Genomic DNA, 24,874 nt, shown 5'->3' with positions numbered 1-24,874 from the left:
CAATCCAATTCAAAATATTAAGTTACACTTTAAAATGTAAATAACATATATATATAACTATTATATTCTCTATATTTGTAAGTAAAACTAATTGAATAAACTTAAAATAGCTTAACTTTATTCAATAACAAATGTAAATAATAATTTGCTGGAAGTTCAAATATATTTGCCAAAAAATCCAGCATATTCTACGAATAAGATATTTTTAATTTTTATTTCTTAACCGTTATATACAACTTTTTTAAAAATTATGATCTACTTTACGTAACATATAAAATTGAGTATGCATTTAAATCTTTACTTATTTTTGTTTTATTATAGGATATTTTTATACAAATGTATTGATTTTGTATATTTTGTAGTGAATATACTGTATTATTAAATAAATAAGAAGCAGTGTAACTCTTAACAGTTAATCATTATTGATGTAAGCTTAGTGAAAAAAAAAATGTTGAAGAATATTTTTATACTTTTCTCTTTTTAAGTAAATACTAATCTGGTGTTTTTTATTTGATTAAATTTCTTGTTTGCTGTTGGAGAAGTGACTAGAAAGAATTTTAAAATTAATTTTTATCCAGAATATCCAATGGGGACACAGAAAATTTTAATCAAAATTGCATTCTTAAAATTAACCTGTTTGTTTCATTTTATTTTTAACTTATTTCATCATACAAATGTTTTTGAACTTTCATTTTATCATGTTTTAAATTTATATTTTCAGTATGAAAACTGTATAGGTCACATAAACATGTTTTTTTTTTTTTTTTTTTTCTCCTACCAAAATTTAAGGGAAAGCATTCATTATAATGTTCATCAATGAAATTTTTGAAAAACAACATTACTTAGCTTTCATGTTACTTCTCATTAAATTCTTAAACTAATGATGTAAGTATTAATTTTAATCTTTATTAAACTTCTGCAAAAATCAGTTTTTCCTTTAACAATATCTTAAACTTTTCTTTTGTGAGATTCTGTCAAAAATATGTAAGAGGGTTAACTAATTTGTTTTTTTAGAAATATATTTTGTTCTTAAAAGTGATAAATCATCATTTTGAAGTACTTTTATTTAGTTACCGTTATAAAATTTATACACAGTAATTGGAGAGTGCTGAATTGATAAATTTCATATTTTTATCATGAGGTTTGTTGCAGAAATATCAAATCTTGCTTTATCAACAAAGTGACTCATTTTAAAATTGTGTCATATGCAATTTAAGTTTTTTGATGTAATTTTATAATTATTATTACATTTTTATTAATATTCCTCTATAAAATTTGAAACACATTAATTTTTGGAGTCTAAATATGGTATACCTTATTTTAAAAGGTAAAATAATGAGTAAGAAGCATTTTAAATGATTGTTTATATTAGTTTAATGTATAAAAAAGCAAACTTTAATACTAGCAAGTTGTAAACATATACATATTACAGTGTATATGTTACTATTGTTTTTTTTCTATTGAGTATATGAAAACATTTTGATTCCTGCTTACTAAGATTTCTTTATTGACATGGAGTAGTGACTTTAACAAAGTTGTTTATCACTCACTTTTTTAATTCTCTCAATTTATTTATTTTGTTGAATTTTTAGTTCTGATTATTTAAAGATCAGAATGGAAAATTCAAAATTAAAGTAGATAGAGAATTCCAGAATTGTTCAAATAATTCTGGCATTTGATATATGCAGAATTTTTTCCTTCTCCTCAGATTTATTCATTGTTTTATATTTGTATTATATTTATATTCCTGTTGGATGGATGAACTCATTTTGTCTGGCTTCACTGAAGAAGAGTATTATTGTTTATACTTTCCCAATCTGGCAAAATATGACCCCCCCCAGATTTTTACATTTTTGGACTTAACGACACCTTGAAACATCAAAATGCAAAAAATTTCATGGATAATTTCTGTTTGTATAGATGTTAGTGTGTGTGTGGAGCATGATCTTGTTCACTCTGTTTGAAGCTTAATAACTCCTGCTTTTTGTCAAATTTCTGAAATTTTGCAGGGACATTTGTTTATTAGGGACAGTTTAAGTTTTGATGGTTAAATGTCGAGAGAGTGGGGGAGATAATGTAAGTTTCATGTATCTCCATAAGGGTCAGACTTAATGATGATTTTACTTGTTATTAGCATTTACAATTTTTATAAAATGCATCCCTATCCTCAAAATTAAGCTTTTTGACATTTTATAATCGTTAAAAATCTAAATTGTTTTTTAAATAAAATATCATAACAGATGACGCCACCAAAATTTAAGTGTTGCAATAAAGTTGAAAAACCCAATGCTTGTTTATTTTTATTTTGTAAGACTTGTATTAAATCTTATCATATGTACAAAACCCTCTGTTGCAAAGAACTATAAAGCTGAAAAAAATGGGCAGTCTCTTTTTTTCTTTCTTTCTGTCATGGTATGCCAAAAACTGCCATAGAGGCACCCCTAGCTATTATTTAAATTAACAATATAAATTATTTTATATTTTTACAGTATAATATTATTATTTTTATTTGTAATTTATTATTTCTGATGCCTGCATCAGACCTTTCAACTTGTTAATTATTACTAATGAAAGTTGTTATTTATAAACTTCATGAACATAGTTATTCTGGTGCATTTACATATCACATATTTAGGAGTGTCAAAAATGAATAGTAATTTGATACAAGTTTTAGTATACAATAAACAGAAACTCTTATACAGTGGAACCTCGCTTAACAAGCATAATTTTTTCCAGAGTCTTACTCGTAATGCAAAACACTCGTTACGCGAAACAGTTTTTCCCATATAAATTAATGTAAAATCCAATAATGCATTCCATGCCAAAAAAATACTCTAATAGTTTATGTATAACATTTATTCAAACAAAATTATACAGTATACATTGTTAAGGAGCATGAATCACCTTCATCATTTCTTTTAGTGCAGAATGAATCAACCTGGAATGAGAATTCAATTTGTAGAAAACAAAAAAATCACAGATAATATGTCTGATAGAGACACCAAATGATATGCCAATTCTTCAGCTATGTAAAAACTATAATTAAATAGTAGAAATTAATTAATTTGACTAGAGGTAGGTAGTTATGCTGCCACGTCGTGTTAAATTTAATAATTATAAATAAATAATTTTTAATTTAGATATTCTAAAATTTAATTTGGAATTGGTCATTAAATTTATTACGAGATGGCAGAATTACTGCCTACCTCTAGTTAAATGAATTAATTTCTATTATTTAATTATAGCCTTTACATACCTCAAGAATTTGACGTATCGTTTTGTGTGTTTATTATATAACGGATTATGGTTGTTGATGTTTATACGTAATATGCGTGAACACAAGTATGGAAAAATATGTGATCTTAAGCAACAGTAAGATGCTAGTGGAAGGAGTGCTAAACACAGACTGATGGAGCATGCACATAATCTGGGACTTTCCCTCTCCTTGTCATTCATTATGCAAAACATCGCTTGTTAAGCAAGTCATTATTTTACAATTTGTTTTGCTCGTTATGTGAAGTGCTCATTAAGCAAGGTTACACTGTACTGCACCACTTTCAAAATAATGTTTTACTAATAGCTGTACACTTTTGCCAGCATCCATATCATTTATCAAAGCAGTTCTGGAAGCCATTTTTATGATGTCTTTAAGAACTTTTGTTGCTGTAGCTTCCATGTTCAGCTTTTATCAATTGTTTCTGGTTAATGGATATCTGACCATGAAGGGCTAAAAATATTTATTTAGTTCTTTACTCTCTCGATATTTTCCCCACAGATTTTTGCCTATTCTTAAAATGGAGTTGAATGGTTGCATGTTCCAATCAGCAATAGAGATTTGAAGAAATGAGATTTTATAAAGTTATCAAAAAAAATGTCTTCCGAGGATTCTTTGGCAAGTAGTATGAATGCTAGCAAAAGCATATAACTAGTAGGAGCTTATTTTGAAAGTAGTGTGGTGTAAAAGCTGATGCACAAAATTAAGACGACATTAAATGTCGATTACATGTTAAACTAATTGCTTGTTTCTTTTACCTCAATAATTAAAACAATTGGTGGGACCAATCAGTGATATGTGGTGACAATTTTCAAGAGGAATCAGATATGAGAGAACCTATTTTTTTCTACATTATAACTATTATTCAAACACCTGCAAAAAAAATTCATTTTATTCACACATTACTGGCACAATAATTTTACTTTCCCAGTTCTGTTATATATAACAGAAGGAAAGTATGACAATCAGTCAAAAACAATGACCCCCTACCAAGATTTTTACATTTTTGGATTTAGGGAACCGTGAAACATCGAGAAATGCAAAATATTTGGGGCTTTTTCTGTACATATTGATGTTAGTATGTGTGTTGTGGGCACAATTTTGTTCACCTTTTTTGAAGTTTAGTAACTCTTGTCTTTTTTTTCTCAAAAATTTCTGAAATTTTGCAAGGAGGTTCATGCAATAGGGGAATAGATTTTTTTTATAAAACCATCTCTTCTTTCAAAATTAAGCTTTTCTTTTTTTTCCATTTTGTAATAATTAAAAATTTTAATAAAATGGAAATTGTTGGTTGTCTTCACTCTGATGTGACGATTCACCTAGATCAGCTGCATCATTTACAGGTTCCAACTGCACTGTTTTGCTGTGAGGGGCCACTTCTCCTTATGAATCTCCTTTCACGTTGAATTCAAAGCTTTCTAATCATATATGCTGACTTTTAAGTAGATTCACACTTTAGATGAAAACTTTTAAGTGTTTCATGATAATAGAAATACAAAAATCACTAATGCAATTTTGTTTTCAATAATCACAAGAAACAAAATCTCTTATTACAAAACTACACAAAACACAACAGTGTGTCAGGAACACAGGTTTGCAAGCTGTCAATGAGTAAACTAAAGGAGCCCTGAGGGGTGTTCATGTTGGTTCATGGAAGAGTTGAATTCAGTGTAAAGGAGGGGAGGATGAATGAGAAAAATACACAAAAAAAAAATACATATTTTTCAAGCGAAAGACTTCAGATACAAATGCATTAAAAATAATATTTAGTAGGTATTTCAAGGAATTTAGGGGACTAGCCTAGTCCCCCTAGTCCATTCTTGGCATGCCTCTGATTGACATTCAACGTCACCTTAATTTGTCACTCTTGAATTCATCTTAAAGTTTTTATTGTGTATTAAGATCTGTGTTCAAAGTTCAGTAATTGTAAACAAACAACATTGCTAAACTCGATATACTATAAAGCTAGACACCAACCGATGCCAAATTCTATTGGGCTAGATCAGGCTATATTACTAAATAAATTATACAACCAATTTGGCACTAGAAGGAGGCATTAGGCTCCATCTCTTAATAACTAATTAATGTTTTTGCACTAATTTTTAATTAGTTGTTAAGAGATGGCACTTAACACCTCCCTCTAGTGCCAAATTGGTTGCAATATAGTCGTGTCTGGCCCAATAGAATTTGGCATTGATTGGTGTCTAGTTCAGTAATTGGTTTGTTAATAAATAAATGGAAATAATCTGTACAAAATTTCACAATTTTTAAGTGCAAACTTCATTATTCGATTTTTTTGTTTTTATTATTCAAATAAGCGTGCATGTCATTTCAAATTTGTCCATGGATTTTACAATATTGAAATTCTCAATTTGTTTGGTGCATTTCATCAGGTTTGCTGTAATGAAAACTGATAGTGCAATATTTTTCTCCTTGTCCTAGTGTTCCTATCAACCAGATATTGTTGATGTTGAGACATTAGCATTTAAGACTGTCATCGTGATTTGGTTTTATAGATTAATCTTTGTTTTAGTAAAGTATACTTAAACATTTTTAGGTGGTGTTAAACATTTTTTAATCACAGGTGAGTAATCATTTGTAAAAATGACTAACTAAATATGGCAGTATCTTGGTACTCAAACTGTTCCCAACTCAAATAATTTGGTATTCGAACCAGGGCTGTGGCATCCTTTTTTTTTCATCTGTTATAAACTGAATTACTTCTTATAAAAGAATCGCTTCTATTAAGTCAGCATTTATGGAAGCTCTTAAATCAGATTTAATAATTTTAAGAGCAGAAGATAGATGCTCTGCTGAAACTTGGGTTAATGGTAATGGTGCGACAGTCAATACTGTATCTTGGATAATGTCTGGATTGTGCAGTATTGCCATTTTAACACATTCACCATTCACTGAATTTGAATATGAAGAACGGTCAATTTGATTTACTTTTTCCAGTATGTTGTAAAAAGCATCTTTAAATTTTGTAAGATTTACTTAACTGTCTGTGCTCGTATTAGAACTCAAGCTTAATTTTTAGGGTAGAAACGAGTTTTTTAAAAAAATTATGAATGCTAATAATAAGTAAAATATTCATTAAGTTTGACCACACTGGAGATATGACACATGCGACTCCTATGTCCCCACCGTGTCGATCTTTAATTAAGAACCAAAATTTAATAGCATTAATGCTCCTTTCTACACAAGCTACCGTGCCAAATTTTGTTTTTTAAATTTTACCCAATCTGAGATATTGTTCAATATCTCAGTACAGAATAAAGAAATTAAACAAATTAGACACACATGTGTGCACATGAATTTTTTCCTTTTTAATGAATATATTTTGAGTTCAGATCTCCAAATGTGTAGATTTGCAAAAAACTTGGAGGGTCAAATTTGACCCAATTCCAATACTTTTCCATTTTATATACATAAGAAGTTGGGAAAGTAAAAAAAAGTCTGAGTTAGTAGATTTTTGACAACTCCAACTTTACAGCCCTGATTCAAACACAAATTCTGGGAAAAAATTGCTCTGTTTTTGATTGAACAAATGAAGGTTCCCTACAAAAAAATTTTGATTAACAACATACTTTTATTTTGTCATTCATAAAAATTTTTATGATAAAAATAAGAAAAATGAAGACATTGCTGATATTTCTGACCAAAATCAATAACAAAGCTCAGATGACAATATTTTGTAAAACAAAAATGCTCTGGTTTAACTAAAATTCATATTAACACATAATACTGTACTTTTAATTGTGATTTTTAGTTATTGATTGTTTTACTAAACATATTTTTCTTAGCAATGGAAAAGAAAGTGTGTTTGCTAATTTTTGGAACCTAACCTCATGTTTTGCATCAGTCTTTTTGTATAGCACGGATTCGCATAACATGACACTTTTTCGGAATGTAACTACCGTGTTATATGAGGGAAACCTGTATATATTTAATATATTTATATACCATATATTCCGGTGTATAAGACAACCCCCGACTTTTGAGATGATTTTCCTGGGTTAAAAAGTCGTCTTATATGCCGGAATATACAGTATTTTCAGCGAATTGTTCGTGTAGGTACATATTTAATAAATCAATGTGTTTTTAGGATATTATTTTGTGTACATGTAGAATCTTTATTACATTATTTTTCTTATTTTATTTTCTTTTGACATATATCTATAAATTTTAAACTTTTTGGCTTTCAGTTATTACTAATTATAAAATTTATAAAATATTGCCAGGTGTTAATTTACTCAACACAGTTTTAGACTCAGTTGCCAATTTTTAAATTTAATTTTAATAAGAATATTTCACTGCATATTAAAAAGAAAAAATGATCAAAAATCTAGTTATCAGACTTTTAAAAAGAAGCTTGTAACATTTATTGAAAATGTGTATCAAATTATCACTTCTAGTAGTATGAAATGGATACCTATTAAATTTATGGAAAATTCGTCACATTAACTTTTATTTTAAACATCTGTATGTTTTTAAATATTAAAGATATGCTACTTTTTAAATTATAGGCTTTAATAAAAATGTTATATATTATAATTTGAATGACCTCTGATTTTGTGTATTGTGTACACATACATTCTAGTTAGTTTGTTTTGATCAAAAAATTAATATTTTAGAATGAAATTACTTGAAATTATTTTTGCGTAATTTTTGCAAATTAATTCTATATTTGTCTTTAATTTTTTAACAATAACTTTGTGTTTGTGTGCTTGCATATGAATACTGTACTCTATGTAATCTTAACCAATGTTATTAATTTTTTTTACTAAATATTCCAATCCAACATAACATGAAATTTATTTTTATAGAATATGTATTATACATTTAACATTAATATGTATTAAATACAGTATAAATATATATGTGTGTGTATGTAGACTTACCATAATATTTCTTTCTCAAACTGGGACAATTTTGAGAAAATACTCACCTATGATTGAAAAAGCTATATAAAAAGTTGTGAACAGAAAACAATTTTTAATAACTCAACCGAACATACTTTATTATTAAGAAGTTATTAAAATTTATCACTAGTGTGAACTTTTTAAAAATTATTTGTCGCTTAAATCGGTACTTTTAAAATATGACAATATATTTGAGGAAGTTCCTATTGCTACTAGGCTTGCCTTATGTTTTGCACATTTTAAGTGATTTTTAATGTCTGAATGCATACTATGAGTTACTGAAAATTCTGAAAAACACAGTTCATATTTTACTTTGTCAGTACAATCACACTTTTTCAAAAACAGGTAATCCTTTTTTCAATCATCAGTAAGCACACTGTTTCCTTTTGGCATTTTGGAGATTAAATTAATTGGTTAATGTTACCTATGGTTCCAAAATGGCGGCTCGTCACTGATTCCAGCAAATAGAAGAAAGGAAACAGTGGGGACGCACATTCTAACCTAACCTATTCTAATAATTTTGTTGGTAATAATTATGGTAATTTATTAGAATAGGTTAGGTTAGAACATGCATCCCCACTGTTTCCTTTCTTTTATTTGCTGGAATCAGAGACGAGCTGCCATTTTGGAACCATAGGTAACATTAACCAATTAATTTAGTAAACAGTACAAAATAATCGCAAATGCCAACTAGCAATTTGAACTCAACTAGGATAGGACATGTGCACAATGACGTGGCTAGAATAAGTTTCAAGTACCAACTTTAAGTGAAACAAAATATGTAAAAATGAAATAAAAATATCTGGATTTCATAGGCTACATGCTATTATAAATTCTGTAAAAAAAAATGTTTGGGTGAAAAAATAAAACATCTAAATTCATTAGACCACATGCTATATAACTTTTGGGGGAAAACATCTAGACAACATTAAAAGTACTTAGATCTAGATACAAAATATTTAGATGGGCAACACTGAGTGTAACAGAGGAAATTATTTAGTTGCCAAATTGCCATTTTACCCGAGGCTGCACTATTTTTACTTTTTGTATATTCAGCACTTTTAAAATTTTACCAAATAACTGGAACAAAATGACAAACTGGCCAGGACGCAGGGACCACATCATCAAACCAGGACAATCTTGGTCATAACGAGACATCTGGTAAGCCTATATAAATGTCTGTAGTTCATTTCAGTTTCCTTTTCTTTGGATAGAATCATGCTAATCCATATTTTTTATTAATTTAAACAAATGCATTATAATAGTGTGAATTAATAAGTGGGCACTATATAACATTTTTTTTTTAACTCTTCTTCCCTGAGTACAATGAAAGGGGTTTTTCCCCCCTATGTTCATCTTAGGTTCAGGTAATTGCACAATGAAGAAAGCTGGATGGTGAAGAAAGAGTTCCAATATATTCAGGTCAAACCCAACTTGATAATTTTCATAGCCAACCCAGACTTGGACCTGAGGTCCTCATAGTGTCAGGCTAAGTAACTTTATGATATCAGTTATCTTGTCGTATTATAACTTAGTCAAATTTATCAAAATTTTCTTTTTAGTTAAAAATGTTTACATTTCTCAATTTGAAAATGCATTTGTATACTTAAAGGATGTCATGTAATGAAAAATGAAACATAAATGTTAATTTTATTAAATATTTATATAATAACTCACATTCAAAGGTTAATAATGATTTTTCTTGTGTAATAAATATTACTCATAAATATGTTAGAACATAATTAAAATTTGTGTAAAACTTAATAAACAACACAAAATAAACCAATATCTACAAAAATGTAAGACAGCTAATGTTTTTGTCTGTGTTAAACAAGCATCTTCCTTAATGCTCTCAATGAGGTGTTCTATTTCTGGGATAATATTTAGGTGTGAATGAAGTGGGAGGCATGAAGGCTGGGTCATATCTGGTAGCTAGCTGTAGGTGGTCAGGAAGAATTATGTCATTCCAACAGATGAATCCTTTAAAGTAAAGGGCATCTTTGGTGCCTTTCTTAGACTGGAGCAGCCACAAAATTGTTTTTGATACTGTTTTCAGAGGCATTATTCAATGGAATCCACTAAGCCTATGACATAAGTGTTAGTATGGGAGAGCAATTGTAGGTCCAACTGGTAGATGATGTTTTTGAGTCTTATAAGTGAGTTTATGATGGCATATCTGTGTCAACTGGAGAGTTGCATCACTTTTTGAAGACAAATAGTTCATACGTAGTAGATCAGAAAAGCATACTCGAGAGGAAGACAGACATTCAAAATGGAAGGAAAGAAGATGCCTAACAATCTGCATTGTAATAAGTTTATTTTCGCTGTGGCACGGCAAAGACAAAGAATGAGCTTACAGTAGTGTTTGACTGGCAAATCCATGTATATAAACAACCACTCAAAATTGGTTATACTTAATAAACAAAGTGAAATAAACCAATATCCAGTATAAAAATATAAGATGGCAAGAAGTTGTTTTGTGGAAAGAATGACAATTTCAAATAACAGGATTTTTATTGATGACATTCAATAAAAATAATAATAAAGTTTAGATAATATGTAAGATGATGGAGATTTATTTGCTTCTTACCTTCATTTAACAGTAACTATACATACAGATATCAATCCTATCTTAGGATTTTGTTATAAACAATGTCATGAATCATTAAATCAGTCTTTAATATTACATAGAAGCTTATAAATCCTAGTACATTTCATTCATTGGATAATCCATCTACACTTCATCTATTACAAATTCTCCTGTGATACATCAAGTATTTGTGAACAAAATAATCATGCTCCTTTAACATGGGCAAAATGTTAGCTGTCTTACATTTTTGTGCTGGATATTGGTTTATTTTGTCTTGTTTATTAAGTATAACCAATTTTAAGTGGTTGTTTGTATAAAACTTTTTAATTGTATGAGAACTAATAATGTATAAGTAACTTCTTATATATTTAGACTACAACCTCTTCCTCCTATAACAATGGAAAAATATTCATTTACTACAGTTCATTTAGTTAATGTAAATTCTTCATATAAACTGTGTTTAAAATAGTAATATTATAATTAAACTCAGCTCAGAATTAAAATTACTTTCTAGAATTTATTTCCTAACATAATAAAACATAATAGTTTATAATCAGAATTAATAATTTAATTTCTTAATAAATATTAAAAGATTTATTTATAAAATTTTTTATTGGCAAAAATAATATGCTTATCTAGACCAGATTAGTTTCAGTAGTATAATTCTCTTACTCTATATAAAAAGTTGCCATTTGATAATTTGAATTACAGTATTATCATAAAGTTTTCGGGTATTTATGAGTAGTCATACATGCATGCTTCTGTAGTAAAATTAATGAAATGTTTGCATTTTTATAAAATCATGAATATGTGAGTTTGTTACAGGCTGAAACAGAAGAAAATAAATGAAAAATAGTTATAAAACCAAATAAAATCAAAACAGTCTTCTTAATTCCAGCAAAGTTATTTAAAAACAAACATTTCTAACCCATTTAAGGCCAATTTGTATGTTGCCTGATACAGGCAATACATTCAAAATAAGTCATTCAAATTTTTAAACATAAGTAGAATATATTTCAAAAATAGAAACCATAACTGCTGAAAAATAAAATATTTAGATAGGATATAAAATAAAGTATGCATTACATGAGAATAAAGTTACAATAGATGCAGAAGTAAGACAGACACACAAAAAATAAACATAACTGATTAACATCATTTCCACAGCCTGGAAAGGTTTTAAAATTGTGTTTTGAGGAAGATTCCTATATATTCCTATTTATACTTCTGATATTTTAGCATAATAGAAAGTAATAAAAACTTTCTAGTTAATCTAAAAGTATTTTAAAAATGTTTTCTAAATAAAAGAAACAGAGCAATTCTTGATGTATAGTTTAATGATAAATAATGAAGTTTTAACACTGTATTCGTAGAAATGTAGGAAAGATACAAAAAAAGCAGTAAAAAATAAACTTCGAATAGCTTTAATAAAAGAATCAAAAGTGCTTTTATGTATTGAATTTACTTGTTTTCTAACACTAATTTTATATATATTCATAAAAAAAAAAACTACAAAAACCCAATACATTATAATAATAAAGCCAACCACTGCCATGTGCCATTGAGCTGTATAACGGCTATATTAATAATAAATTGGCAATGCATTCGCACAGTAAGTGGTAATTGCTGGTTCAAGTCCTGTTCTGGACCAATCCTTTTCTTCCAGTATAATTAAAATTATAATTATTAAATTTATTATGAGATGGTGTCTATCACCTTACTCTAGGGTCAAATTATTAGGTAATTTATTATTAATATAGCTGTTATATAGCCTGATGGCATTGGCAATGATTGGCTTTATTATTTTTATATATATTCTGCATTTTATAAGTTTAAAAACATAGTAATCAAAATTATATATATTTTTTTTTTTCTTAAGAAAAATTGATAAATAATAAGATTTTTTAAAATTAAATATGTAATGAAAATTTCTATATATAAATTTTTATTGCATTGTGATTTTTATCATACATTTGCCATTTCCAACTAATTAGTCATGTTTACAAAATTCAACAGAACATTTTTAGGTAAAAGGTAATACAGTAGAGCATCGATTATCCGACTTAATTGGGGACTGGGGTTGGTTGGATAACTGAAAAGTCGGATAACCGAAAAGTATGAAAAAATACATTATTAGTATAGTATATTAGGCCTGGTTTAAATACTAGCCTCCCTTTCATGGTTGAGCCATACTGCCAGCTAAAACATGCAAAAATTTAACAAAAATAATATTAAAGTAGCCAAGACACAACCAAATATTGTAGTGCCACATCACTAGCAGACATTTGAATTTGCCGACTAGAACACAGTCGGTTAACCGATAAGTCAGTTAATCGGGGGTCGGATAATCGATGCTCTACTGTATAAAACTTATCATCATAATGCATATTTATTGGCCATGTAAAACAGAGAGTAATAAATAAAAATTAAATAACGAATAAAATCAATAAATCATTACAAAATTATCATTAGAATTTCTATTTTGTTACCTACATGTTACTTTTTGGGCTGCAATTTGAAAAAATTGTAGACCTATAAATTCTCACTGTCATCTGTCTGTCTTTCCTTAATCTCCAGAACAGAGTTAGATAGATGAAATCCAAGACCAGATATGGAAAACTTAAGGGTAGGAGGCCCCAATTAACTATATATGAACTTCGGGTAATAAATCAGTCACATAATTTCAATTCAAAAATTTTCCTTCAAAAGAAGTTAAATAGATGATAGGCATAACTATATTGTTAAAGGAAAAGTGTGACGTACAGGGGCAAGACACTACAGTATTAATGAGGTGGAGAGCATATATTTAAATTAAAATAAATTAAAAATATGATTAAAAATTACAGCAATTATTTATTGTGACTACGTCACAATAAATAATTACTTGTTGGAATTATCAAAGTAAGATAGTCTGATTTAGTAAAACATAAAAAAAAATAAGTTTACAAATACTGAATTAAACTAATTTTCCACAAAATAAAGAAGAAAGTTAACAGAAAGAAAACAGTTTCACATAATACATGAAACTAATTGATTTCTATTCAAGAAATAATAAAATTACTTTCATTTATTTACAAATAAAGCTCTTTATTTGATAGTGTTTAAAAGACAAACAAATCCAAATGTATTTCTTTGGATGATTTAAGTTAGTTATGACACAAAAAAAAATAAATATTTGCAATTTTATTTTACAATATTTTGAAGAATATTAAATGATTTTCAGAGAAGATACAATGTAATTTTATACACTTGTAATGTTTCTATAGTAAAATTTTCATCATTGTTAATCTTCATACATAAAGCTTCTACATGAAACAAAAATTTTTGTTCCAGAAATGAACAATAATTTCATCTCACCTGTTTGTAATTCTTCTCTGAGGCTCAAATGGCTAGAGCTGTGGTTTTATTCAGCTTTATATCTTTTGTGTTCTGTATGTTTGTTTCTTTTTATTTCATTAATATACACAAGTTATATTTTGTGTTTTACCAATGGAATGGTAAACATGCCTGATAAAAGTAGAAACTGCAAATATGTAAATTCACACACCACAAAATTTTTAAAGACAGCAAAAACAATTTAATAATGGATGTTTTCGATCATTTATATTATTGTTTTAATTTAAACCAACTGACATTCCATGTTCAGAAAATTATCCATTATACAGTCGAGTCCGCATAAGTCGACACCCAGATAACTCGACACCATCAGTTAAGTAGTCAGTTTCTGTGGTCCCAGCCGACTTACATAGGCATTAATGTTAAAAAACTTTGGTTTACTCGACACCGTTTAACTTGCCACCACTGGATTAGTCAACATACTTTTGCTGTCCCACACTCTGATAAGTCGTCACCCCCTCCTGAAAAAATGAAGTCACTCCGCATGTGTGGTGCAAACTCATTTTTTTTCAGGAGGGGACTCGATTTATTTAATAATATTAATATATTTAATAATATATTAATATTATTAATATATATACATATTAATAAAAATGCCTTAACATTTTATGTATTTTTATGTATAAAATAATAACAGATAAACAAAAAGAAAATATACAATCTACATCGTCATACCAGAATCCAATTTTGCATTTTCTCACGCTAGAGACATTAAGAATCCTTAGACATGTACTTGCCAACAATTGACAATTGCGAAGATGATGTTTTCAAGGCGTTCGTGATTGTTGAAAAAGAAAGTCGAGACAGTTAAGTGCTCAAAACAAACAACACTAAACGAATTTTTCAGTTTTTCATCTACAGAGTAATTGTAAATGGAGGACACAATGTATTATAAGCCTATACTACTGTATAATGCACTACTGTATTTTATTAATTGTAGTTTTGTGGGTTTTTTTCCAACTTCGCTTTAGTCGTCACTTCGGATAACTCGACACATTTTCACTTCCCCTTGGGGTGTCGACTTATGCGGAGTTGACTATTTTATTTTTGCTAAGTTCAAATTTGTATTGTACCTGAGAATGGTCTTTAAAAATGACCGAAAATGTTTGTAATTAAATTGTTTTTACTGTCTTTAAAGGTTTTGAGTGTCTGAATATACACTCCTGATTCTCATTTTCTCTCTCTCTCTTCCCACCTATCCCTATATTTACTGCAAAATTTGTACAATATGGTAATGATATCATTGGTTACTATAAAGAAAGGTTCTTACATAATTTCAATATTTCTATTAACATTTAGGATATTGAAATTATGAATGAACTTATACTGCCTGCAAAAAGCATGGGGAACACATCATTCTGATATTAAGGTTTTCAATGGAAACAGCTTGCACTTAATTTTGTTATTTAAGTAATTAATTTTTGATGCTGAATAATCATTATTACACACAAAATTCTGAATAATTTTTAACTGTAACTTTAATGTGGTCGTGGATATGCTGTATGTATATCCTTCATATGCAAGAGCGAAATGCTGTATTAATAAACTTACGGAATTGATAGGAGCCTTTAACTAGGAAGACTGAATGTGAGTTGTTTTCGTGTTAAATGCTAAATTCAAGATATTGTAGTTGAAAGGAATTGAAATGATTTTCTCATATTTTAGAATCAATAATTATTAAAATTGAATCAAAGAAAAACCTCTGATATGAATCAATATTTCTTGTGTATATGTGTCAATTATATAATCCATGCCTTAACAGTATTAGTAATTAGATATACAATAATTGAAATAAATATGAAGATGTAATTGTAATTGTTTATTAAGGCCAAAAGATTGCCAGATTAGATTGGGTTATATTATTACCACTATTAATAATTAAATGCTAAGTAATATGGCCTAGAGGTATAGGTAGCACTTGTCGGTTCAAGTCTTGGATAATTTTTCTTCCAGAACCTTTTAACTTAATAAATATTAATTTAATTACAATTATTAAATTTAATAGGAGGTAGTATTTAATGCCTACCTCTTGGCCAAATTACTTAGCATTTAATTTTTTTTTTTTTTTTTTTTTGTAAAATTTTTTCCGTTTGATGGAGATATTATTATTAACAAATTTGAAGACGAGTCTGCCCAAAAGGGCCACCATTTATTTTGCACTCCAGACTATACACATTCACAATCATGGCGACAGACCTTCCATTATAGGCTACATGCCGTCAGAAGTTAAAAAGCCCTTTAAAAAATACAAACATCAAACTAAAAAGGAACCGGTGACAAACAGACATCTTACGTTTCATCCTTCCTTCAGCTTTATATCTACTGGAACAAGCGCTGATTGTGAATGTGTATAGTCTGGAACGCAAAATAAATAGTGGCCCCTTTTGGGCAGACTCATCTTCAAATTTGTTAATAGCATTTAATTATTAATAATAGCAATAATATAGCCCAATATAATATGGCAATCATTTAGCTTTAATATAACTATCAGGCTTACAGATGTTTATATTTGCAATTTGTTTATTGATATGCCAATTAAAGAAGTTTATCATCCAGTCAAGCCTTTCAGATAAACCATTCACAAAAATTTGCATTATTTAAATAATAAATATACAGTATAACCGCTATTAACTGAGGTAATGTGAACCAAAGGTACCTCAGATAATCAAAAATTCAGTTAATACAGATAACTATCAACCACTATTTCAGATTAAAAATTCCCAATACAAAAGATTTATATGGTATATCACTTTCAAGCTCTTTTTGTACCTTAGTGAATTTAATCACATGTAAGAATAATTTTTACATCATTTATTATACACCTAATATGTACTGTACTTTACAATAGTTTTAAGAATAGAAAAGTGTTATTGTTGTTAGATTTTAATATGAATGATTAACTGACATTGAAGCAAAATGTTAAAAGATAACAGAAACAACTCATTTTGTAATGCATGTTATCATTTTGAGCTTTCTTTTGTGAATTATAGTGTAAGAAAATAGTGTATGCACTTATGGGTTTGCTTCAGATAATTGGAGTTTGACAATAACTATAGTCTATTTATTGTAAGTTGGCACCTACTGTAAACAAACTAAGACATACCCCTCTTTGTTTATTGGTTTAACCTACATCCAACAATTAGAAAGCATTGGGAGAAAACAAAAACATCACAAATTTTAGAAGTCAAAGCTTTTTTATTAGATAAAATACTTAAGATACTGTCCATGCATTTGAACTTCTTAAATTCTCAATGAAAGATATTTAATGTTCTAGTTCAAATTTCCATTTTTCAAATATTTGGGCCTGATGATAAGATGAAAAGGTCTCAAAAACTGTTTCATCCAATAAAAAAGCTTTGACTCGTAAAATTTCTACTGTATGTGTGTTCTCCAGGTAACAAAAAGTAACAAAGTAACAAAAGTTATAACAATATAATGTAAAAAATCAAATGCATACTTAATTACCATATACCACCAAATTAGGTTTTTCAGTGATTATTTTATAAGTATTTTATTTGAATTTTTATGTTGTTACTTTAAATATGTTAAGCTTCAAGAGAGAAGAAAATGAAGAATTTGACAAAAACTTTAAGTAATATATGAATTTATTTCTGCCACCTTGTTGATATATTATATAAATTACATTTTTTAAATGATTTATTGTAATAAAGCAATTAAGTAAAATTTATTTTCAATTTTACTTAGCTAATAATGGAAGCTGTCAGTTTAAAGTTAACAGAAGCAGAGCAGCGATATTTTGGTGAATTGTTTTCTTGCTGTGACATAGAAAATCAAGGGAAAATATCTGGCACGAAGGCTTCTGAGCTTTTTCTAGCATCTCAACTTCCAACTGAAACTTTACATCAGGTAAAGTTTAGACCTTTTAATTTTATATAATAATAATTCATAAATATTATATTTTGTTAAATCAGAATTTTAAGCTTTGCAGATTTTTATTATTTGTATTTTCTATGTAAATACATCTTAAACATTGCCAATTTCAGCTTGATTCTATTCTCCTAAATTGCAAATGATTTATTTATTATTTATTATATAATCAAAAAGAAATGTCTATAGACAGTGGATTTCTGCCCCCCTTTAACAATTATACATGCATTAAAAACTATAGTATTAAAAACTAAGAATTCAACAATAATTATGATAAAATAAATAGAATATTTACAAAATAATAAAAATAATATGTGCATGTATACTTGTAACAAAGTTATTATTATAACTATCAATATATACCATAATATTTACAATTAAAAAAAAATAGAAAGAAAAGTGAATTTCAAATCTGTTTATATACTATTTTTCCTTTCCATTATCATCACAGTTAACGTTGTATTTTTGTGAAAATTCTTATTAAATGAACACATTTTATCTTGTTATAATTTTTAATTATTCAGAGGTAAAGTTTGTTCTGTTTTTATATCTTTATATTTCCAAATACCAATCAGCGACAGCGATGTAAATACTAATTTCATTTATAGTTGTTATCGATCAAGTTTCAAGATTATTTGCTATTCAAATTTGATAATTTTAATAATCAAATGGAACATTAATGCAAGTTGTTATTGATAATTGCGTTATATATACATATTATAAAAATTGAACATTCAACAGTAATTTCTTTTTTTTTTGTATTTATAAAAATAGTCTCAGTAGATTTCATTTTACTGTCTTTTCATGAAGGATATTACAAAAGTTATAACAATATAATTTGATTATAATCATTTTACCTGAATAACAATGAGTCACTGAATTATCCAGTTTATTTAATGTGAAAATAATTAGGTTAGTAAATGTATTAAGATTCTGTTAATCTACTAATGATAAATGTATTGCATTTAATCAAAAAATAAAGCACTTTAATAATGATAAAATTTTGAGTTTTGTAAAATTGCAAAAGTTTTTTAATGGAAATTTTTTCTTGACTAGTAATAAATACTTATTAATTTCAAAATTAGTATATAAATTGAATAATGTGACAATATATCATTACAATAGAGGTAGGTAATTTCTAAATACAATTAATTCATATTTTTATACATAACAGTAACATCTGAACAAAATACTATAAAAAATTTTCAAAATTGTTTAAACTAATACCATTAAATCTTACATAATTTTTCAAAAAAAAAATTCAAGAGAGGAGCAAAGAAACATAAATTAAAAATTTTAAGGAGCATTTTAAGAAAATTAGGAAATATACATTAGAAAAAAATGTTTTAGATTTATCTGACTATGTCTCTTGAATAAATGCAATAATATTTAGAATACATGTATAAATGTTTTGATTTATTCATTCGTCTATAAATTATGTACAAGATATGTTTTCTAAACTTTTCTCATTAGTTCTGTCTTTTACTTTTATTTGATACATACAAAGTTTGACTAATATTTAAAACAGTTTGTTTATTTTTAATGCATATTTTTAGAGGGTTTTAAGAAATCAATAATCTTTGAATAATGAATAATGGTCGTATATTTATTAATGTTTTTTTTTTTTTAACAAACTAACTCTGTTCTAATGTTCATTGTAGTACAGTGGAACCTTGCTTAACGAGCACAATTCTTTCCAGAGTCTTACTCGTAATGTGAAACACTCATTAAGCAAAACAATTTTTCCCATAGAAATTAATGTAAAATATGATAATGCGTTCCACACCAGAAAAAATGTTCAAATGTTTTATGTATAACGTTTATTCAAAAAAATTGTACAATATACACTGTTAAGGAGCGTGAATCATCATCATTTCTTCTAGCACAGAATGAATCATCCTGGAATGAGAATTCGATTTGCAGAAGCAAAAGAAATCATCACAGCTAACATGTTTGATAAACGCTCCAAATGATATGCCAAATTCTTGGACTATTGTTAAAGGCTATAATTAAATATTAGAAATTAATTAATTTGACTAGAGGTAGGCAGTTATGTTTCTATCTCATATTAAATTTAACAATTATAAATAGTTAATTTTTAATTCAGACATTTCTAAAATTTAATTTGGAATTGGTCATTAAATCTAATGATCCAAGAATTTGGCATGGCGTGTTTATTATATAATGGGCTATGGTGGTTGATGTTTATAAGTAATATGTGTGAACACAAGTATGGAAAAATATGTGATTGCAAGCGACACTAAGATGCTAGCGGAAGGAGTGCTAAACACAGACTGATGGAGCATGCCGCATGCACACAATTCGGGACTTCCGCTCTCCTCTTCACTTGTTACGCAAGGCAAATTTTTACAATTTGTTTTGCTTGTTATGCGAAATACTCAGTGCGAGGTGTTCGTTAAGCGAGGTTCCACTGTATTTAAAAAATTGAAATTCTATATCAGATCTTTTTAGTAGCTTCTACAGATTTCTGATTCATTTACTAAGAGTTAATTGTTTGCTTGTCAAATACAATCTGTTTACTTTTATTATATTATATACAATAAGTGCTACTTTTCAAGATATTTATTTTGGCAAAATAAGAGAGATGACATATAATATAATTTCTCCTTTTAGTTTATATTTATATACATTTTGTTGTTAAATATTTTTTATATTTAAATTTTAAGTGTGTGGACCTCAGCAGAAGGTCAAAAAAAAACTTTGTATTTTGTTAAAACATTATGAATTAGATTTTTTTTGTTGTGTATTTAGTAAATTTTAATTTTTTTTTTTTTTTTTAAATCTTAACTTTTTGTTATTGCAGTATACAATTATGCTTCTATTGCTAAATAATAATTCTTTTTTCTTGGAATTAGTTAAATGTATAAATTTTACTCATCTATTAATTATATATTATTTATAAGTTCTCAGTTACTGTATTAATGTATTTAAAAATTAACTATTTACACATCATACCTATTGACTATTAAACTAGTTACAAATTAGTCAGATTAGTCAGTCAAAAACATTGATTAAAACAGTGATTTAATAGTTTTAAAATTTTATATGAAATCTTAGGCACATCATAAGTATATAATAGAATACACTTTATAAATTAACATTTTTGGAAATATATATATATATATATATATTTTTTTTTTTTTTTTAAGATGTAAATTATAAACTCATCAGTTTTTTTATAAATATTTCAGATTACTGACATATGTGGTGCAAAACGTTTAGGACACTTTGGCAGAAGTCAGTTCTATATTGCTCTGAAGTTAATAGCTGCAGCACAGACAGGTCTTCCAGTTAAATTGGAGATTTTAAATTCAAGTATGTATTTATAATAAATATTTGATTTCTGTAGAGTTTGATATTTATAATGAACATTAATTTATGTTCATTATAATTAATTAATAATTAAAATAAGTCATTTAAATTAATAAATACTATTTATAAGTCTTACTAACTATTAGAGTTTATCATATGTAATACTGGTAATTTGGAGTGTAATTATAATTCATTTATTTTAGGTATGGAAGTACCATTGCCAAAATTTGGAAGAGGAAATGATTCTGGTAAATAACTTCACAAAAGCATAAAAAAGGGCATTATTGAAAACTATGATATAGGAAATATTTTCTTGTTATTAATTTTCCTTATTTATAATTTTAAAAGTAATATCCTTTGAAATAACAATTATAAATGTAATAATAAAAAGTAGATCTTGTGAACTAAACTTTATTACAAATTATATAAAAAAAAAAAAAGATCTAATTTAATAATACTTTCATCTATTGATTTTTTGAAATTATTTACATGTGTATGTTATTAATGATATTTTTTTTATAACTTTAAGTAAACTTTGGAATCACTGAAGGCAGCAGGCAAAGTGGACAAATTCCAGGTCAGTTGCCTCCACCACCAACTAAAGGTTACAGGGGGAGCATTGGATCAGCACATAGACAAAGTAGTTTAAAAAGTGATGTGGAAACATCACCCAGTCATCAAGCCCAGGTAATTTAATAGCCCTTCCTATATCATTTTGATCAAAAATATAGATCTGAAATTATGTAAGAGATGATAATGTTGAGTTAAATTAATAATTTTGCGATAAATGATTACTTAATTTAACAACAAAATGTTTTTAAGTAAGTGACATATAAAAATTATGTTGAAATTGTTTAGAATTTATACTATTAATATTATTATATGAATGGTTAACTGTCATTGACATTAAAAATTTAATATTTGAAATTCAAAATCTCTAGTTTTTCTTTTGTTATAATCAATAATAATAATTATTCTATTGTTACAGTACAAACCAAAACTTAAAAATCATAAGTAGTGATATCATATGTTTTTATCACCTTTAATACTGTAATGCATAATTATGATGGGAGTATTTATTCTATAATATTGATCTATTAATATTTTAGATACCATTATATATATCTAACTTTATTTTTAAACATCTTATAACTTGGTTAGCAAGTTATAATTGATATGAAATGTTTATTCCCTCACTTAATAGCTGAATGTCATTTCCAACTAAATTAGGTTAAGGTAGCAATTATTTCAAATATTAAATTGAATGATTGGTACCAGTACATTAACCTATTTAATTATGCCAACTGGATGTGTTATCTTTTGCTACTGTTAAAATATTAAATTAGGATATCTGAAAATAATTGCCTAATCATAATGATTATTATAAAGTAAATGCCTATTTAATATTTAACAAATTTTCTGCTGAATTAAAAAATGATAAATAAGTTGTTTATTTATAACTTAGATTCTGTTCAAAAAAATTTTTTCCATGTTTCTGCCAATCATTGATGATTTTTTTAACATGTATGAAGCTATTTTTTACAGGAAATATTTTGAACATTTATTATATTAGTCCCTTTTCTATTATATATATATATATATATATACCTTCATTACACATTCACTGCATAATGTATAATGAAAAGATGTTTTTATTTCTGAACTGAAAGTTCTAAAATTTTTATACAATAGTAACTTTATTTTGCTTTTTAAAGAATTTTTACTCTGTAAATTTATGTTTTGATTTACTTTTAAACATATAGTAAATTTATAAATAACAAACTCAAGATCTACAAGAAATTCTTTTAAAAAATTTTTGTGATTAAGATCTTACAAAAAACTTAAAATAAAAACTTAATAAGATTTCACTTTATAGGACCAAACCTTTATTTTATTTGTGAATTTGCCCTCTTAAGAATGTTAGTTCATTAAAGATTTTCTCATAAAATTTTAGCTAAGTTTATACTTAAATATAAAAAGGTATATCATTTAGAATTTTATATTTTTAAAGTTCTAAGATAAATATTTCTTGTTTTTTAGCCAATATTTCAGTCAAATACACAGATACAAGCTGTCAGTGATTCACACGGATCCTCACCTACAGAAGTACCATCATCTCCAAGAAGTTCTGATTTAATGCATGGTGATAAATCATGGGCAGCATTTCAACAAGGTTATAATTAACTAATCTTTTGTTATATAAAATAGTAATTGTAATTTTATTGACAAGCATTTTAATTTGTAAAGAAAAATAATTTTTTTTTTGTTCAATGTAATTTTTAGATGGTCATTTAAATTGGGCGCAATTTGAAGAACATCATCATCTCTTAGGAAATGAAGAAGATAGTAGTGAACGGCATTCTAGTGATGAAGAATATGATTTCTGGACATTAACAGATGAACAGAAAGAGTATTATACAAATCAATTTAAACAAATGCAATCAGATTTGAAAGGAAGGATATCAGGTATAATTTTCGTTTGTGAAATATATAAAAAAAAATTTTATATAATAGGGTACAAATGCAGTTCTGAATGAGGTTGTGGACCTTATCATAACTATATACCATGCCCATAAGAGTAAAAACGTCAAAGGAACCAATGGTCTGCATGTGACCCTTTACAAAGTATAGCTTCCCTGATAGACTACATGGAATTTTGAAGATCATTAAAAATGGGATAAAATTTAAAACCGAAAACATCTGGAACTATTTCTCAAAACAATGCCAAAATGCAACTGTTTTCACTACTAGAGATGATTATATGCTAATAAAATACAAGAAACACCATTGCACCAAGTACTTCTAGGGTTCAAATTGAGGTCATGTTGCATACACCATTAAGCCTATTGTGTGTTTAACAAGTATCACAGAAACTTTGGAGATGAATATCTCATTAAGGGTCATAATTATAGATATGGTTCCTTTGATTATTTTGGTTGCAAACCAGTTGAAAATTTTGGTGGTTTGTGGAGAAATTTGGACAGTGATTAATCCAAGGTTATGCAAAGTACAGTCTAACTTGGTTATAACGTCATCGGATGTAACAACAACCCTTATGTAACGTGAAATTTTTATTGGTCCCACGACTTTATTATACTAGATAATGTTAAAAATCCCACTTGTAACAACATAAAACCCTGTTTTAACGTCACATTTGAAGCACTCCCAAATTTACAAATGTTATTTCACAAAGAAAATACTACATGTTTAGACCTAGGGTCGGAGTCCACTTTCTAGAACGACTGTGGGTGGTACTCTCCCCACCTGACTTCGGTGCGGTGAGGTTTGCTACACTTTTAACGATGTGACGATCGGTTATTATGTACTCATTTTTAAATTAGAATATTTAACAATTTAGCATAAACTATTATTTTTAATATAACATTACATTAAATAATTTATAAAGAAATAATTGAATTATTTTAATTGGCATACATTAGTTTAACCTTTTGTTGCCTTTTGATTCAA

General features: G+C 27.3%; 1 protein-coding gene across 2 annotated transcripts in view; it reads left to right on the top strand.

Moving 5' to 3' along the window:
* Reps (RALBP1 associated Eps domain containing) overlaps positions 1-24,874 on the top strand; it is a 58,733-nt gene that overhangs the window by 10,909 nt on the left and 22,950 nt on the right. For both annotated transcript variants that reach the window (XM_067286894.1, XM_067286885.1), the window contains exons 2-7: positions 17,891-18,052; positions 21,286-21,409; positions 21,610-21,654; positions 21,936-22,093; positions 23,447-23,579; positions 23,690-23,872. In XM_067286894.1, coding sequence (XP_067142995.1) covers positions 17,897-18,052; positions 21,286-21,409; positions 21,610-21,654; positions 21,936-22,093; positions 23,447-23,579; positions 23,690-23,872 — 799 coding nt within the window. In that variant the 5' untranslated portion in view covers positions 17,891-17,896. The remainder of the gene's footprint in view (positions 1-17,890; positions 18,053-21,285; positions 21,410-21,609; positions 21,655-21,935; positions 22,094-23,446; positions 23,580-23,689; positions 23,873-24,874) is intronic.

The sequence above is a fragment of the Centruroides vittatus genome, unplaced genomic scaffold, assembly GCF_030686945.1.
Source record: "Centruroides vittatus isolate TY-2023 unplaced genomic scaffold, ASM3068694v2 contig_1276, whole genome shotgun sequence".
Taxonomy (NCBI): domain Eukaryota; kingdom Metazoa; phylum Arthropoda; class Arachnida; order Scorpiones; family Buthidae; genus Centruroides; species Centruroides vittatus.
The sequence above is the reverse complement of the archived record's forward strand: the minus strand, read 5'-3'. Positions and strand labels throughout refer to the sequence as shown.